Source organism: Echinops telfairi, unplaced genomic scaffold, assembly GCF_000313985.2.
Source record: "Echinops telfairi isolate 266 unplaced genomic scaffold, ASM31398v2 ScPeMD7_4;HRSCAF=17, whole genome shotgun sequence".
In the NCBI taxonomy this organism is placed as follows: domain Eukaryota; kingdom Metazoa; phylum Chordata; class Mammalia; order Afrosoricida; family Tenrecidae; genus Echinops; species Echinops telfairi.
Window position 1 is genome coordinate 35,002,988 of NW_022103900.1, and position 17,254 is coordinate 35,020,241.

The 17,254-nt window shown below is 40.2% G+C and overlaps 1 protein-coding gene across 1 annotated transcript; it reads left to right on the plus strand.

Annotated features, from left to right (window-relative positions):
• Nucleotides 1–3,387: 3,387 nt before the first annotated feature.
• Nucleotides 3,388–17,021, plus strand: TSN (translin). Its single transcript, XM_004703841.2, has 6 exons — nucleotides 3,388–3,549; nucleotides 4,577–4,670; nucleotides 6,047–6,143; nucleotides 10,114–10,229; nucleotides 10,860–10,939; nucleotides 15,022–17,021. Exons 1-6 carry the CDS (start codon nucleotides 3,484–3,486, stop codon nucleotides 15,253–15,255), a joined length of 687 nt encoding a protein of 228 aa, XP_004703898.1. The 5' UTR covers nucleotides 3,388–3,483; the 3' UTR covers nucleotides 15,256–17,021.
• Nucleotides 17,022–17,254: the final 233 nt, after the last annotated feature.

The window sequence follows — 17,254 nt, forward strand, 5'->3', positions numbered from 1 at the left end:
CGCTGGCAGGGGTCTCCACACGGCTGCTCCAGCAACCAAGGCTGCATCAGGGTAAGTCCATGTGGCTTCTCCTCAGGGATGTCTTGCAGAAAGTGAGCCTTGCCAGCTGAAGCAGGAACTGGCTAAGGCAGCTTCACCCTGATCCAAGCATCACAAAGCAAGAGACCTGAGAACTGAAAAGGTGAGGCTCACTGAGCCATTTATCCCTCTGCCCTTCAATTAACCCCACATGTACTTATTGGCCAGGTTGGTTCAATTCACTACCTCAAAAGAGTACTTGAGTAGAGGCTGGGCAGTGGTTTAGAAAAAGATCCCAGTAACTTAAAAATTAAAAAAAAAATGTCTGTGATAAAGTGAGATTTCTTAATATGGCTCTTCTACCCAAGTCTCTGTAACTCCCACTAAATAATAAGGTGGGACTACCCAAACAGGGTTTGTGTAACACTGAAAGAGGGTATCGGTCAGTTTTCAATTATCACCACCTCTGCCAATAAGGAAGAGCCATCTTTAAAGTAAAGGAGAGAGAAAGGCCCCGGGCCATTTTGGAAGAGACTACTGTAGATCTCTATCTAAACTGGTGAAGGCTGCCGAGGCATCAGAGACTGTGGCGCAGAGACTCAGAGGAGCTGCATTGAGACTAAAGGGTACTTTCTCCTCCTCTGGCCTGAGATGAGGAACTGTGGGCCGGAGTGACAGGTAGGATGGCTCCATAGCCCATGGCAGAAAGGCCAAGGGACCATGTGACTGAGAAACTGAGGACCAGGGACTTGGCAACCATATGGCTGAGAGGCTGAGAACCAGAGAGAGGTTTGGTTGCTGGCTAAGGAGACCAATAAGTGTATCCTTACTGTTTGCTGATCCTGACTTGTGGTAGCCCGTTAGCTAATAAACTCCCTTACTGTGAGTATTGCCTGTGAGTTCAATGAATTATCAAACCCAGCATAGGTATAGCGTGTCAGAGGAGGAGCGGTTGGCATCAAAATACGTAAAGAAGGATGGAGTATAGGGACACATTTGATTCTTGATTCATGGCAATGGAGACATCAGAGGAGATCAGAACATGTCCCCCTCCATAACTTTCATCAAAATGTGTCATTTCAATAGTCCCCTGGCCAGGCAGCCCAGGGATGAGAAATGTCAGCAGGCTGGTCCATCTTCAGCATGTGCCATTTACTGCTATGACCTATCAAATGAAATTACCGTATATACTCGAGTATACGCCAATTTTTCATCACATTTTTCATGCAGTTTTTGTGGTAAAATTAGGTGCCTCAGCTGATATTTGGGTCAGCTTATACTCAAATACATACAGTATATGAAATCCTATAAGAACATAAGAAGACTTTAGTCTAATTGTTATTTATAGTAGAACAAACTGAAAACAGTATGGCAAAGGACTGAGTTAATAAACATAGCATGTCGACCCTTAAGTATGCCAATATTTCAAAATTGTTTAATAAATAAAATTGAGAAAATATGTGATGAGACTGTCTTAATTTCCTAGTGCTGTGTGACAGTTACATAATCTGGTGTCAATTTGAGACTATTAAGAGTGAATGGGTGGTTTAGCTGGTCACTCAGGTTGAAACCTGATGACTTCATTTGGAGGCACTATGAAGAGAGTTCACTGGAGACCACACCACACAGAATTTCTCCTATGTCTTCTTGTGAAACAATCCTGTTGACAAGCCACATGGAGACACACTGATGGAGCCAGAGCCCTGGAGCTGGAGGAGCCACGTAAAGACCCGTGCCAGCACTAAGATGCTTCCACCGCCACTGGATCTACATGACTTTCCACCCACTGGCCTGTGATCTTCCTATATTCGATGTCATTGCATGTGTTTCATGAGTCTGAAGAGGAATTTATAGATTGGTATCAGACTTATGGACTTGATCTGGATTGGACTAGAATGTTTTTTCAATATACAAGTGCTCTTGTATATAAAGCTCTTTCTCATACATGAGTGTCTATGAATTGTTTATGTAGTCTGCCCAAACACACTAAGTATCAGAAAGACAACGCAAATCAACAGTGGGATGAGATGGTAATGTCCCCGGAGATAATTCTTGCCCTCTCAAAATAGATTGTCAGGCTACCTTTTAATTAGTTATCAAGACCGTCCTTGTGTGAAATTACGGTAGGTGCCCAGGCAGTTGTCCACCAGGAACCTAGTGACTTGTTAGGGCCTCATATAAACCCTGAGCATGCACACACACAGCAGCTGCAGAAGCAAAGACTTAACGCCATTTTTATTAAAAGAGCTACTTTAAAAGAAGTGAGTCCCCCTTGCTAGTTGAGATAGGCCATGTTAAGCAGTTTAGATGGTGACATTGTCTAAGGAACATTTCTAGTATTTAAATGGTCTTTCAAAGGGGAGAGGGTTGTTACTCTGCAGATGGTCTAGCAACTTCCTAATTAGTTACTCATTTGTCCTTGTGCCTCTGTTGTCTTTCAAATTAATCTGGCCTCTAGCACTGGGCCACCATGTCTGACGGTTTCAAGATGATCTCTGAGACCAGTCCTGTGTCAGGATATTCACCTGAAGGCGTTTACCAAGCCAGTTCTCACAAAGACCATTGTTCCAAAAGGGTCCTTTGTTCATTCCCTCAGCAGTCAGGGCAGAAGCCTCTGTTCTGTCCTTGTCACTAGGGTCTCTGGCACGGTTTCTTTCGAATTCGTTTCAGCTCCGGCTCCAAGTCAGCATGTTCCAGATTTATCTCAGGCACAGTTGGGCCAGAAGGTTCACCAGCCCGGGCTTCGAGGTTGTTTACCAACGCGGTTCGCACAGGGCCCTTTGTTCGCTCAGCAGGCAAAAGCCCATGCTGTTCCTGTCAAAACCTGTGTGGGACTGCCCATTACAGATCCCTTACACGAGCTGAGAAACCCATTTATAGCTAACACACCAGATCAGGTATCTGAAAGTGAGGGAAATTTTCCCACTCAATCCATGCCTTCTTCATAATCCCACCACACTTTCAGTTTCCAATCGATTCGTTGCAAACAGAAACAATATTGATGCCCCTATTCTTAGTCTTCTGCGCCTGCTATTTTTTCTCTTTTCTTATGAAGCATTTCCCCGTTTCCAGGGAAGTTAAAAGTCCGGCCTGCTCCAGTCACCTCAAACCTCGCCCACGCTGGGCCGAGGCCGCTGCGCTGCGAGGCCCCCTGTGAGGGTGTTTCTGGCGTTGCCTGTCCCCGTGCCCGCACTCGCTCGCCTCTGCGGCTCGGTCCTCCGGGCGAGCGGGGGCCCGGCCGGCTCTGGATGCCTGGCGCCTCAGGCAGTGCGGCGGGCAGCCCAGGCTCCCGGGCGCCGCGGACGTGAGAGGACCCCAGCGACGGCTGTGCTGAAGGGCCCGGCGGACGCGGCGAGGGCGGCGGGCGTGGAGATCGACTGCGTTTGCCTGGCCGTGTCCGCGCTCTCTGAGCACTTCTCTCGGGCTGCCCTCCGTACCCCGGCCGGCTGCGGGGCCCCCAGCACCATGTCTGTGAGCGAGATCTTCGTGGAGCTGCAGGGCTTCCTGGCCGCGGAGCAGGACATCCGAGAGGCGAGCCCCCTCCCTCCATTACCCTTTCTTCTCCCTGCTCCTCCCGCGGGCCCCGGCGGAACGTGGGGGGGGGGGAGGGGGGCTCTCGTTAGGCTGAGGCTGAGGGTTCGCCGTACCCCGTGCGACCCCGGAGCCCCCGATTCTTAGCTTCTGGGAGGGAACTGCTGTGAATGTTAGTTTTCTTTCTTTTCAGCCGTTGTTTTTGTCAGGGACGAGGTTAGCGCCTGGGACTCTAACGCACGTGTAATGTGTTTGTTGGTTTTTTGAAAGCGTCGGTCTCTCCAGTTTCGGTCACTGTTTCGGCCCTGGGTGAAAATGTGACTGTCACCAAATGCACGTCGCGCTTCTGTCTTCACCGTTATATTACCGATGTAACCTAGTTTTTGTTCCTAAACCCCAAATAGTTTCCTGTCCCAGCCAGGCCTCTTGCATACACCACTTGTTTTTATTGGAATGCGCTTTCCTTACTTTAAGTTATTTTATATTCATCTGTTACACCTGTTAGGTTTTCTCATAGGAATTTAATTTTTTTTCTCCATTAGGGTGGTTATTGTTGTTTAAAAACACACCTATACTTTAAACCACAAGAGGGATAACTGTTTGCATTGGTTCCCAGTGCTTAAGCAGTGCCAATCACAGAAATGTGCTCAATGAATATTTGAACACTGAATGAGCCAGGCATAAAGCCTGTATTGGGACTAATTATGTACAAATTCTATTCAAACACATCATCACTTAATTTCTTTAGTGCCCCACAGCATAATTGAAAATGGGGTGAGTGGTTATTCTTCAAAAACTAAAGAAGAATCTAAGATATTTTAGTGGTTGGTTCAAGATTCTCAGAGATGAAGTTGCAAGTGAAAAAGAGGATTCAAACTTGTGTGCAGTTCAGCCCTAGAAAAGAGCGTTTGTATTTGCATATATGGAGGTGCCATAGGTCAGCTAGGATTGATCAAGTATAAGTTGTTTTAAGCTATGTGTGTAATTATGTTGAATTTATCTGATATTTCTATTTTTAATCTTCTAGGAAATCCGAAAAGTTGTACAGAGTTTAGAGCAAACAGCTCGAGAGATTTTGACTCTCCTTCAAGGGGTCCATCAGGGTGCTGGGTTTCAGGACAGTAAGTCTTTGCTTGGTTTTGATTCAGCTTATCAATCTCTTAGAACAGCGGTTCTCAACCTCCAAGTCACGACCCCTTTGGGGGTCAAACGACCCTTTCACAGGGGTGGCCCGTTTCATAGCAGTAGCAAAATTACAGTTATGAAGCAGCAACGAAAATAATCTTGTGGTTGGGTGTCACCAAAACATTAGGAACTATATTAAAGGGTCTCAACATTAGGAAGGTTGAGAACCACTGTCTTAGAAAGTTAATTTTCATGCAGAAGACATATCTTTCTTGTCTTACTTTGTTATGAACAATGTCCACATTGTTTTGTGGCATGTGGAAATTGTATTTATAGATTTTATAGGCTTACTGTATTTGTTTTCATTAACTTTCCATTCTACATAAGTGTGATTTAAACAAATTTTAGTGTGATGAAAAGAGCCCTGGTAATGCTGCCAGGTTATCAATCATTGGACTTCTAACCCCAGGGTCAGCAGTTCAAATCCACTTTGTAGGAGAAAGATGAGACTACCTGCCCATAAAGATTTCTAGCCTCTGAACCATATGTAGAGTCTGAGTCGAAATGACTCCATGGCAGTGTGTTTAGTTTGGGGTAGCGTGCTACTGAATGAATACAGTGTAACATGCATTTGGAGGTGGGAGATGTTCGCTATAAAATATTCCAGCCAGGGTATTCTGCAGTCCCTTGAATGGAAATCAAGTATGTCCCATTAGCCACGGACGCTCCAATTTGGATGTAGCTCACACAACCTACTTAATTCAAATATATTTTAGGTGGAGATTGACATTATAAATTACAGGTGTAAATTTACTAGCAAATTTGTAATTGTTATTAACTGTTACCAAGTCAACCCCTGACCCATAGTGACCACATACACAGAGAACAAAATGCTGCCAGGGGACTGAGCCATTTTGTGGTTCACCTACTTTGATCCATAGAGATTTCATTGACTGCAGCTTGTCTCAAGGACACAGAGTTGGTTAGTCAGTTCAACAATCCTTGGTAGTAGCTCATTCGGGCTAAATCATGAGTGCTAGAAGAAATCTAATTCCTGGTTATATTCTTGGGGACTGGGTGGCCGTATCAAGTGGTAGCGATCGTTCTTTAGGGTTGAGGTCATTTACAACAGCTTGCCAATGTTGGTCACTATAAAAGACCCTCAAAACATGATCCCTTCAAGTTTATGTGTATTCTTTGGCATTAATGAGACGGGAAATTAGAGATGCTATTTTGAACTAGTAAAAAGATGTGAATTCTACATTTGGTTATGAAATTTTAAGATTTGATTGGTGTCTACAGAGGCTCCATAGATTATTAAGATCTGTATTTGAAATATGGTAATCCTTACATTATTATATTTAATTATCAGTTCCAAAGAGGTGCTTGAAAGCTCGAGAACATTTTGGTACAGTGAAAACACATCTCACATCTTTGAAGACAAAGTTCCCTGCTGAACAGTACTACAGGTGTGTAACTAAGTTAGCATTATTTTATGCTAAATTAACAAAGCAAAGTAGTAATGTACTGAAGGATTGTTGGTAACTAAGTAAAACATTTTTCTACACAGAGGCAACAACAGGAAATCAGGCAAAGTGCTAGTAGTGGTGGTATTTTAACAGTGAAGTAATGATTTTCTTCTTTGTACATCCAAAATTATACTAAGAAATATGTATTAATTTTGCAGTGAGAAGTAATAAAAAAAGAAGTGTCTATTGTATGAGAGTAAAAATACACTTTGGCTTTATTTAAGTTACTAATGATATTGGGTTGAGTTGTTGAGATCCAGGCCGTAGGCTAAACTAAGTTTTATCTCAAAGTTTACATTTCACTGCCAAGTGACTGTGCTCTTTTGTTAATTCTATACCGCCATTAATTTTAACGTACACCATTATGTATGATTAAGAAAGAGGAAAAAAATGTTGCCAGTTAAAATTGTGAAATGTAGATTATAAAATGTATCCTTATTTTAGACATACTAAACTGAAGAACAGTTGACGAAATTGGTAAGTAAGCAAAAATGTCAAAATTTAGTTTTATTACTAGAAAAGATATTTTTGAAGCTACATACCATGGTTATGTCAATAAGTGTTGCTGCTGTGGTTCTAGCGGTTCATGCACTCGTTTATTCCAGGTAAAACGTTTCTGTGGTCAGTGTGTATCAGCATAGAAGTGCTCTCAGTAATCCATACTGGTTTTGTGAGAATAGCTAAAAGAGAAGAGAAAAGATACTTTTGTGCCATGGGAAAAAATGATTTTGAGGTTAAGACAAAATTAAATTTTTAACAAAATTCAAGCAAGCATCTTCCTAAATCCTAAAGCTTTGTTACAAGTTTACAGGAATGCTGTTCCATATAGAACAACAATTAACAATTTTTAGATGACTCAGCAATTAAGGAAGGTCACAAAGACTTCAAGTATGAGCCTAAAAAATAAAGACTCAATCTTGATGAACGAACAAACTGGTTGAAGAATTTCAGAAACTGGTAGAAGAGGAATCTAGAATTACCACTCGGGGGAGGGGGCAGGAGTGGGGGAATGAGGAGCTGATACCAAGGGCTCAAGTAGAAAGAAATTGTATTGAGAATGATGATGGCAACAAATGTACAGCTGTGCCTGACACGATGGATGTGTGGATTGTGATAAGAGTTGTACGAGCCCCAAGTAAACTGATTATTTAAAGTAATTAAAAAAAAAAGGAATCACCACTAAAGTGATAGTTACTGAGGTTGGGCTCTTACAGGGTTCAGCAGCTGCAGTTTTAAGCAAATGTCTTGCCCTCAGCAAGCTTTTTTCATTGGGTCCCCAAAGTGTTACGCAGCTGATCTTTCCATTAGTCTTATTTTTGAGCAAGATGAAAACTAATGATGGTGATTTTGTAGAATGAATCGTAAGTAGGGATGAGTCTTAGATTTAGCAACATGATACAGAGTCGGGTCTAATCAAAACTGACTTCCAAGGGGATATGCTGGACCAGTTAAATTCAAGGTAGAGGGGTCCACCCACGATAACTGAGTTTTGGAACTCCAAAGAGCTAATCTGGATTTTCCATTTCCACTTCCTTGCTGTGTTTACCATTTCATTCGTCTTTCTCACCTGTCTATTTCTGACTTTTGAGTTTTGGAGTTGGATTAATGCTGCCTTTTTGATCTCATGTGATTGGTTGTTCTAAGGAGTGTGTACCTTCCTGGTGTTATGGTTTACCCTGCACATTTAGTTTGTCTATTTGAGTCTAGGGGCGAATTCAGTTCTAGGCCAGAAGAGCAATAAGCAAAGTCTGTAGTTCTGAAAGGGGGCTGCAAAGACTAAAATGTTTACTAACCTTTTGTAGACAATTCAGTGACTCCTGTATTAAGGTACTGTAATACGTGAAGCACAGAGAGGTAGGACAGGTAGAATTGGATCTTCAGAGACTACCTCATCTGGAAATTACACACAGGCTGCCAGCCTTCTGGCTGAATTTGCCTCTCAGAAGGCTAGCTTTGACCTTCATATATTTGAAATGAACTTGAATGTTACCAAAGAATCCAAGTCCATTTCAGTTTTACATACCCTCCTTTTTTAGCTACTCAGGTCAGTGTTTAGATCTGAGGGGTAAGGTATCTGGAGGGATTTTTAAGGCTAGGAGCCTTCATCTTTTTTTTTTTTTTTTAAACCTTATTTTGTGTTTTATACAAAAACATACTCTGCGTAGCTCCTCTAATCAAGTCAGTAACAGTATCCATTAAATTGCATAAATGTGGCCTTCCCCCTGCATCTTTCCTCCCTCCCGTAATTTTTTGTCCCTCCCTCTTCCTGTCTCCACCCCTGTCGCTGGTCTCCTCAAGGTCTTTTGGTATAAAACCACTTTTCTTTTTCTCTGTGTTTCCTTATAATAATGGTGTCATTAAATTTTGTCATAAGATTGTCTTAGTTTTGTTAAATGTAATGCTCTCTAGTTTTGTCCATGTCTTGCATTAAGAGTAATCATTGCTCTTTATTGATGCATAATATTCCATTGTATGAATGTACCAGTTTGTTTATCCATTTTTCTATAGTTGGAGTTTTTGGTGGTTTCCATGTGTTTGCTATTATGGAAATTGCTGCAATAAACATATGTGTGCATGTGTCTTTTCGTGTTGTATTCCTTATTTCTTTAAGGTCTATACTCAGTAGCAGGATTACAGGACCATAAGGTAGGTAGTTGTATTTGTGTTTGTTTCAGGAAGGGCCATACTGCTTTCCGTAGTGGTTATTTAGTTCTTCCGCCTCACCAGCAATGTATGAGTGTTCCAGTCTCTCCACATCCTCTCCAGCATTTACTATTTTCTTTAATTGTGCTAAGTGTGGCCTTATGAGGGGGTTGTTGTAATTTGTATTTGTTATTGATATGAACATGAACATTTCTTCATATGGCTGTTGGCCGCCTAGATGTGATCTTCAGTAAATTGTCTTCATATCTTGTGCCAATTTTTTTAGTTGGGCTATTTGTGTTTTTCTGATTAAGGTGGGTAGTTTTCAACAGATTTTTTAAGTTAGCCTTTTATCTGATGTATCATTACTATTTTTTCCCATTCTGTGGTTCTCTGTTGACTCTTTTGATGAAATCTTTTGATGTGCATAAATGTCATACTTTTAGAAGGCCCTAGTCCTTTATTTTGTCTTCTGTAATGTGGATATTTTTCATTATGTCTGGTTGTGTATTTATGCCTGGCAGTCGGGCTCTTAATTTTGCCCCTATATTTTCATTGATGGCCTTAGTGGTCTGGGATTTATAGTTCGGTCTTTGATCCATCTTGAGTTCATTTTTGTACATGGTAAGAGTCTTATTTCATTCTTTTGCAGGTGATCATCCAGTGTTTCCAGCACCATTAATTGAAAAAGCTTCTCTTCCCCACTTAGACTTTCAGTTTGTTGAAAATTTTTACTGTTCCCTTTTCATCTTCTAGCACAGTTTAAGTGTAGCACCTTAGGTTTTTAAGTCCATCTGTTTCCTGATTGCATATGGGAATTGTTTCTTTCATGTGCGAATTAGGATTTTCTTGATATTATGTATTCACAGCAGAATGTAGGAACAAGGTGTTGAGACTTAAGTATAATTACAGTTGTCACTCATAACCTTCGGTTGCAAATTTTTTCTCAGAGCATTATCACTGTACTTATTGATAAAACTTACAAATTACAGTTGTTTTGACATCTACAGTTGTAAATTTTACATCCATTAAAATTGTATCATGCTTTTCTTTGATTAAACTTATGAATTTGACCTTATAAAATTTATACTAAATTCAACTAATATATTTAACTCATATTGCTCTTGTATGTTTTCTGTATTGGAGTCTCACAGATTTTATTTGGAAAAAGTTCCTTTCAGTGTTTGAATGTGACTGTACTAAACCTGTCTTTCTCAAGTCTTCTAAACCCTAATCTCACACCCTAAACCTGCTTACATTAATACAGATTTCATGAGCACTGGAGGTTTGTGTTGCAACGCCTGGTCTTCTTGGCAGCCTTTGTTGTGTATTTGGAATCAGAAACACTAGTGACACGAGAAGCGGTTACAGAAATTCTTGGCAGTAAGTGTCCTCATTGGTGGTGATCTGCATAATCAGACATGGGAGCTTGGTCTTTCTGGGAGGGATAGTGCTTGTACTTTCTTTTTATTAAAACAGGAATGAGAACTAGATTGAAAACCAATTACATAGAAACACAATAAATATTCCATTCTTGAGTGTTTTACAAATCTTTGTTACTTTTACTTTTTAAAAATTTGGAGCCTGCAGAAAAATTCTAAGAATGGTACATTGAATACCTGTTTGCACTGCACTGAAATTCACCATTTACTAACATTCTGTCACATACTATTTTTGTGTTTACAGAGGTAGACCATTTCAGAGTCGGTTGCAGACATCGTGACTTTTCCCTTTAACGGTCAACATATCTCTAAAGATGGGCGTTCGTAAACATAAATATAGTACCATTCTCGATCATTTCTTTTTGAAAGAAGAATGGAGGAAAAAATTGAATTTTGTGTAAAGTCTTTTGCCAGGGTTGTACACACTTGAAAGAAACCAATTTGGAAGATCAATCTTTTTTTAATTTCTTTTGAGAAAAATTAAGTGTATATGTCTAGATTTAGATCTAGATAGCTTTAATCCTACATTCCATTTATATGATCCCTTAACCTGACGTTGACATATTTTCAGTTGAGCCAGACCGGGAGAAAGGATTCCATCTGGATGTTGAAGATTATCTCTCAGGAGTTCTAATTCTGGCTAGTGAACTGGTAAGACACTCTGTAAATTCCCTTTTCCTTTTTGACCTTCCCACTGACCATTTTTTAAAGCAATACAGAAATTCAGGGCAAGTATAATGTTTAGCCATCTCTCGGGGATCATGTTGTCATTGTCTATGTGGTGTGTGTTACGTTTCACTAGTCTTCAAACATGCCAGCTCAAGTGATGAGGTAGCTAGCTATGTGTGCTTCCTAGTGTGCTGGTAACTGCTAATTCATGCAATCGTTTTAGAGAACAATTTAATTTTAGAGTTATGTAAACTATTCTTGGCATTCATTTCTTTAATTGCTCTTCTGGGAAATTATAATATAAAAATAAATTGAAATGGAGAAAAGCACAGTTAAAAGTGAAAACATTAATTATATTTATGAAAAACTGTAGACCACAGCGACTTTTCCAAAAGGCAGATATTTAGTATGTTAGTAAGTGAATTTATAATATTTAGTAATTTAAAATGCTAATTGTGAAGACCAATATGAAAAAGACTTTGTGTTTAAGTCTGTAAGCCTTCACTCTGGTGGTTTATTATTTTGACTTTGAAGAAGCATATTCTATATAGTTACACTGACCACCTCTACAACTGAAATCAGTGATGACGCATCAAACTCCCATAAATGTGGATTCCACCGCCTGCCCTTCCCCCCCCATCCCATTTTCCTTCCTCCTTCCTGCCTGACCACTCCATTATCCCTAATGTCAACAACCACTCTTCCCTTTAGTATTAGTATATTCCCGCACAACCCAGGGTTCTGCATTTCACCAAAACAGCTTACAGACCCCTAAGGTAAGGGCTCACATGGTTGTGGGCACTGGTAAGGCTCAACAGCAAAGTTCAGATGTTGTATGGAGGATCCTCGTCATTTACAAGCCTGAGAGAAAGCTGGTGATATAGGTCAGATGATAAGCCCCAAGAACAGGAGGTGCATTGGAGGCAAGCCAGAGACAGGAGCCAGAGCAAGAGAACAAGGTATCAGAAATGAAACCGGATCTTGTTTGTTTCTTTACAAAACCAAACTCACTACAGTCGCCCCAGTGCCAACTCATAGTGACCCTGTGGGACACAGTCGAGCTGCCCTGTGTGTTTCTGAGACTGTTCAGGAAGTGGAAAGCCACGTCTTCCTCAGAGCTGCTAGTGGTCTTGAACTGCAACCTTGTAGATCTCAGCCTAACTCATAACTACTACATCACCAGGGCTCCCTCTTGCTTCAGCTATGCTAAAAAGCACACTGGAACTTGTCATGGCTACTCAACTCCTCCTAAGCCAGCATTGGTGTTTGCCACCAGTAACTTAACGCTAGTTGGGAAGGGGATATACAAAGATGACTTTCGTGGAAGCATGCTTGCCTTTTGCAGATCATACTCCAAGGGCTGATGAATTGAGGCATGTTCTTCAGTAAGGTGGGGAATCAAAATATATCCCACCTTAATCCAGTCTCATTTGTAAAACAGAGCTTCCTCTAAAACAGAACTCTAACTTAGACATGTAGGCTTGTATAAAGGACTAAAACATAATAAGTGGGAAAGAAGAGATAATCTGTTAAATAAATGGTGCTAAAATAATTGAATCCTCACCTACCAATGAATGAAACAAGACCCATACATCACACCATGTACAAAAATTAATTCAAGGTGGATTAAAGACTTGAATATAACCCTGAAATGATAAATACCATCAATGAAAAAAGGGTAAATTTTTAAGGGCCCTAATAAAAGGCATAAATACACAACTGAACATGATGAAATATATCTATACTCTAGAAGACAAAATACAGGAGTGGGACTTTCTAAAAATATGACAGTTATGCACATCAAAAGACTTTACAAAGAACGGTCAGATTGGGAAAAATATTTAGCAATGATTTATAGGTAAAGAGCTATTTTTTAAAATCTGTAGAAAACTACAACACTTTAATAAGAAAAATAGAATTAACCCAATCAAAAAATGGGCTTAAGACGTGAATATTTGCTAACGGTGACATCCAGGGAACCAACAATCATGAAGAAACGCTGTAGTTTTTTAGCAGTAAAAAAAAAAAAGCAGATTAAAACAGTAATGAGGTAACACCTTACACTAACATTTTTCGCAAATTTAATAATAATAAATGTTGGAGAGATTAGAACATTCGTACATTGCTGGTGGGATTGTAGAACTGTAGGTACCACTATGGAAACTGGTATGCTACTTCCTTAAATTGCCAATGCAAATCCCGGTACTTTATGATTCTGCAATCTCTCTACCTGGTTGTATTAGTCTAGGTACTTTGGAGAAACAAATCCACAGCAACTCATGTATAAGAGAGAGTTTTATGTAAAGAAAAGGTGCATCACGAAAATATCCCAACCCAATGCTGCCCAAGCCCACAAATCCAACATTAACCCATTAACCCAACACCAGTCCACAAAGTCCTCCACCTCACAAAACAGAGGCAATGATGCCGACTGCAGGAGGAAAGCTGAGTCAGTGAACGTGTAAGCATCTCAGCACTGGCAAGGGTCTCCACACGGCTGCTCCAGCACCCAGGGCTGCATCGGGATAGATCTATGCGGCTTCTCCTTGGGGATGTCTTGCAGGAAATCAACCTTGCAAGCTGAAGCAGGGAACTGCTAAGGCAGCTGCACCCGGTGCAACCATCACAAAACAAGAGACCCGAGAACTAGAAAGGCGAGGCTTCACCACCCATTTATCCCTCCGCCTTTCAACCAGCACCACATGTGATTATCGGCCAGGCTGGCACAATTAACTAACTCACTGGTATATACCCTAAAGAAATAAAGAACAAAACACGAACAGACATACGCACACACATTTATTGCAGCAATTTCTGTAATAGCAAAAAGATGGAAGCTGACTGTAGAGGAATGGTAAACGAACTTTCTTACAATGGAAAAATGTGCATACTTAAAAAATAATGAGTCTGTCAAACACTAAGATGTGGTCAGAATTAGAAAACATGCTTATCAAATCAGTCAATTTCATAAGTATTTTATAATACTATCAGTATAAAGAAAAGGAAAAATGGTTTTCACGCCCAAAGGTAAGACTTTAGACTGCGATAAGGCTGGGTACTTGGGGAAGCGACAGGAAACCATGTGGGGAGGGTAGGTGGGGAAAGAATCAGAAGGAAGGAAGAAGCTGCATGTGCGGGGGAGGCTAATGGGATTATAGCCTCAGGTATAGAGGCTACATTACAGTGTATCACAGGGGAGAACTGTCTAAGAGGAAACAGGTTAAGACCTCCACTTCTAAGAGCTTAATTTTTGCTTAGTACTTTACTAACCTCTCTGTAGGGCACAGTTTACCTGGGTGTGCACATATGTGGCTAAGATGTGAGGAATTCTGTCAATGAGGATAATGAATACTAGCTGAGACTGAAGGACAGTCTATGCCAACCATTTCAGATTTTTTACCTTGTTGGACAAACCAAACCAGTAACTCACTGTGCCTTGTTGGTATAAGTGGTGAAGGGTAAAGTGTGTTTTCAGGCCCAAAGTGGCCAAAATGTAGTAAAGGGTAAGTTTAGGGAAGCAAAGTATAGTAGGAAGGACTTTTATAGAGAAGGAAGATCTTGAGTTGGTTCTCAAAATCTTACCTGCTCTTTAGGACAGTATCTTGACTTAATCTAGCTTCTTAAGCCAATATTTTGGCTGACTAAAAAGTAAAAGTACTTTATAGTGACAGCTGTGTAGCTCAGTAGGAAGGGCCTAGAAACGTAGCCATTTTGCCTAGATGTGAGGAGATAGCAGAATAGAAAGAAATACTGTGGCATTTCTTTTATTTGCACACAAGCAAAAATGAGCTTAAAGTTGACACATGAATAATCTAATAATATTACCAAATAGTCAATTTTTAGAATTAGGACGATTTTAGAAAATGTTAAATTGCATTAAACCTTTGGTTGACTAAAATTGCCTCATTGTCCTGTTTTCTTTCCAATTGAGACCTTTACATCAGTGTTCACTCACTGGAAGAGAGAGAGCATCATTGTCTCTGTTCGGGCCTAACGTTCTCTTCATAGTTGTGATTGGGGTGAAGATGTGTTAAAGGTAATATGTCCTTGTTTGTCTTGTACAGTCTAGGCTGTCGGTGAACAGTGTGACTGCTGGAGACTACTCCCGGCCCCTTCACATCTCCACCTTCATCAATGAGCTGGATTCTGGGTTTCGCCTTCTCAACCTGAAGAATGATTCATTGAGGAAGCGCTACGATGGCTTGAAATATGATGTGAAGAAAGTAGAAGAGGTGGTCTATGATCTTTCCATCCGTGGTTTCAATAAGGAAATGGCCGCTGCTTCTGTAGACAAATAGGCTCTCTCCCTGCCCTGGCCCTGTTTACCTCAACGGCTGCCAGTGAGAGTGAGCACAGTGCCGCTTAGAGGAGTTTGGATGCCCAGTTGCTAAACACTACGCTTTATTTTCTTAACCAGTTGTGGTGTATCAGAAGTAAAACATCTTTGGTGGTTAAAAAAAAAGCAAGGGCAGACTTTTCTTTATTGTTTCAGTGAATTTGCTCTGTAATTCCATGTGTTTTAGTGTGTCAAGAAGTGTAAATGTCAACCTCTTGGTAAAGCCCTTTTCTTGTGTATTGATACCAGTATAATCTTGATGTGTTGTTCAGTTTATTGTCTTGTTTGTAACCCTTCCAGACATGACGTTTGATGTTTTCTATATTCCAAGTTAGCCATCTAGACACAGGTGTGACCTGGATAGAGTGTTAAATAATTAAAAAGAATGATTGCCAATTAGAGGCAATGAATAAATTATTTTATATTCTTCCTGATTGTAAGCCTTGTGAGTAAATCCAATGTTGAATTTTTTTTACAAGAGAAACTGGGTTGGGCGTAGGGGTGGGTCTTTCACTGCCATGAGGATACAGGAGAAGCCAACTGCAAAGGCAGGCTCAACAGGTTATTAGGAAGTTCGTATAGTAAAGAGCTTAGTAAGGTCTTGTTGCAAGCTGTGTTTTAAGGAACACTGCCAAGTGGGGAGCAGGGTTTAATGTTTTAAAACACATCTGTCTGATGTTGCCTTAACAGTCTATTGGAAAGCAAATGTGTGTTAATCTTAATAATCACACACATCTTGAACTTAATGGGTCAATTAGGGTATTTTGAAAAGTTCATGAAAAACGTAATTAGAAGAAAATGTGATTTTTTCCACGAACTTTAAAGAACCCTTGTGAAACCCCTCCACCTTTTAGCAACTACCTAACGTTTTAATCTGAGAGCATAAAGCCATTTACGTGCATTAATTAACAATGCCCTAACTAATGTATCCTTTGAGAAAATGCCATGCTTTGTGGGGAAGGAAGTTCAGCTTGATTTTTTTTTTTTTTTAAGAGTAAGAACATTCAGTTGTTGATGGCTATCCTAACAGAAATCCTTACAGTTTGAGCCAAGTCATTTAAATCCTAGTGGCCCTACTCATTTCAGATCGTGCTAAGACTTTCTACCGGGTAATTTGCTGTGGGCTCTTCATTTGGAAGTAACCTGTTGACTTAATCCATAGTCCTTTGGAGCTCACTAGAAGGAAGGTGCTTAACGTTTCAGAATAATATGAAGTGTTTAGAAATGTCACCTTATGCCCAATCCTAATATTAGTCTCTTGTTTATATGGTAGGGTATTTGGCATTGCCACAAGAGATTTTTATGTCGGGCTGAAAGGACTGACTAACCCAAAGAAGATAGAAATGAGGTATCACTGAATTTTAGTACCGCTTTCTTGATAGATCCTTCTGCACAAGATCTTGTTTAATGAAAAGTGTTAGGTTCATAAAAGTGCCTGAGATAGTTACCGAAAATGTACTAGAGTAACTGCTGAATTGAGCATAAAAACTTAGTGATGTGATCAGACAGATGCACGAGATTTGATAATGGTTTCTGCTTCTGTAAGTACTGATTGTGCTTAAGAATATTAAAACTTTTGGCAGAAGTTCTAAATTTTAGTTTTAACATATTTTAAGAGAATTAGTACATTCATGTTTTGTCATTCTGTTAGAATTCAGAAATGCCATGTTTATAATTACTCAACTGTGTTGCTGGCTTGTAAAGCAATAAAAACTTTTTTTTTTGGTCTCTTTGTTGCTGTGACAACTCTTCTATGTGGAGAATAAGTTCTGAATATCTTTTGCTGCTGAAGATGACCTGAAATGATGAACATATTAGATTGTGTAGTTACAGCATTAATCAAAAGATGCTAACCATTCTGTTCTTTACTGTAAGGTACAGGTAATGGTTGTATGGCCTACCTTGATGTGGAGTTAAAGTTGCCTTAATTGAGGATGTTGAGAAGCCTATCTGGTTTGGGG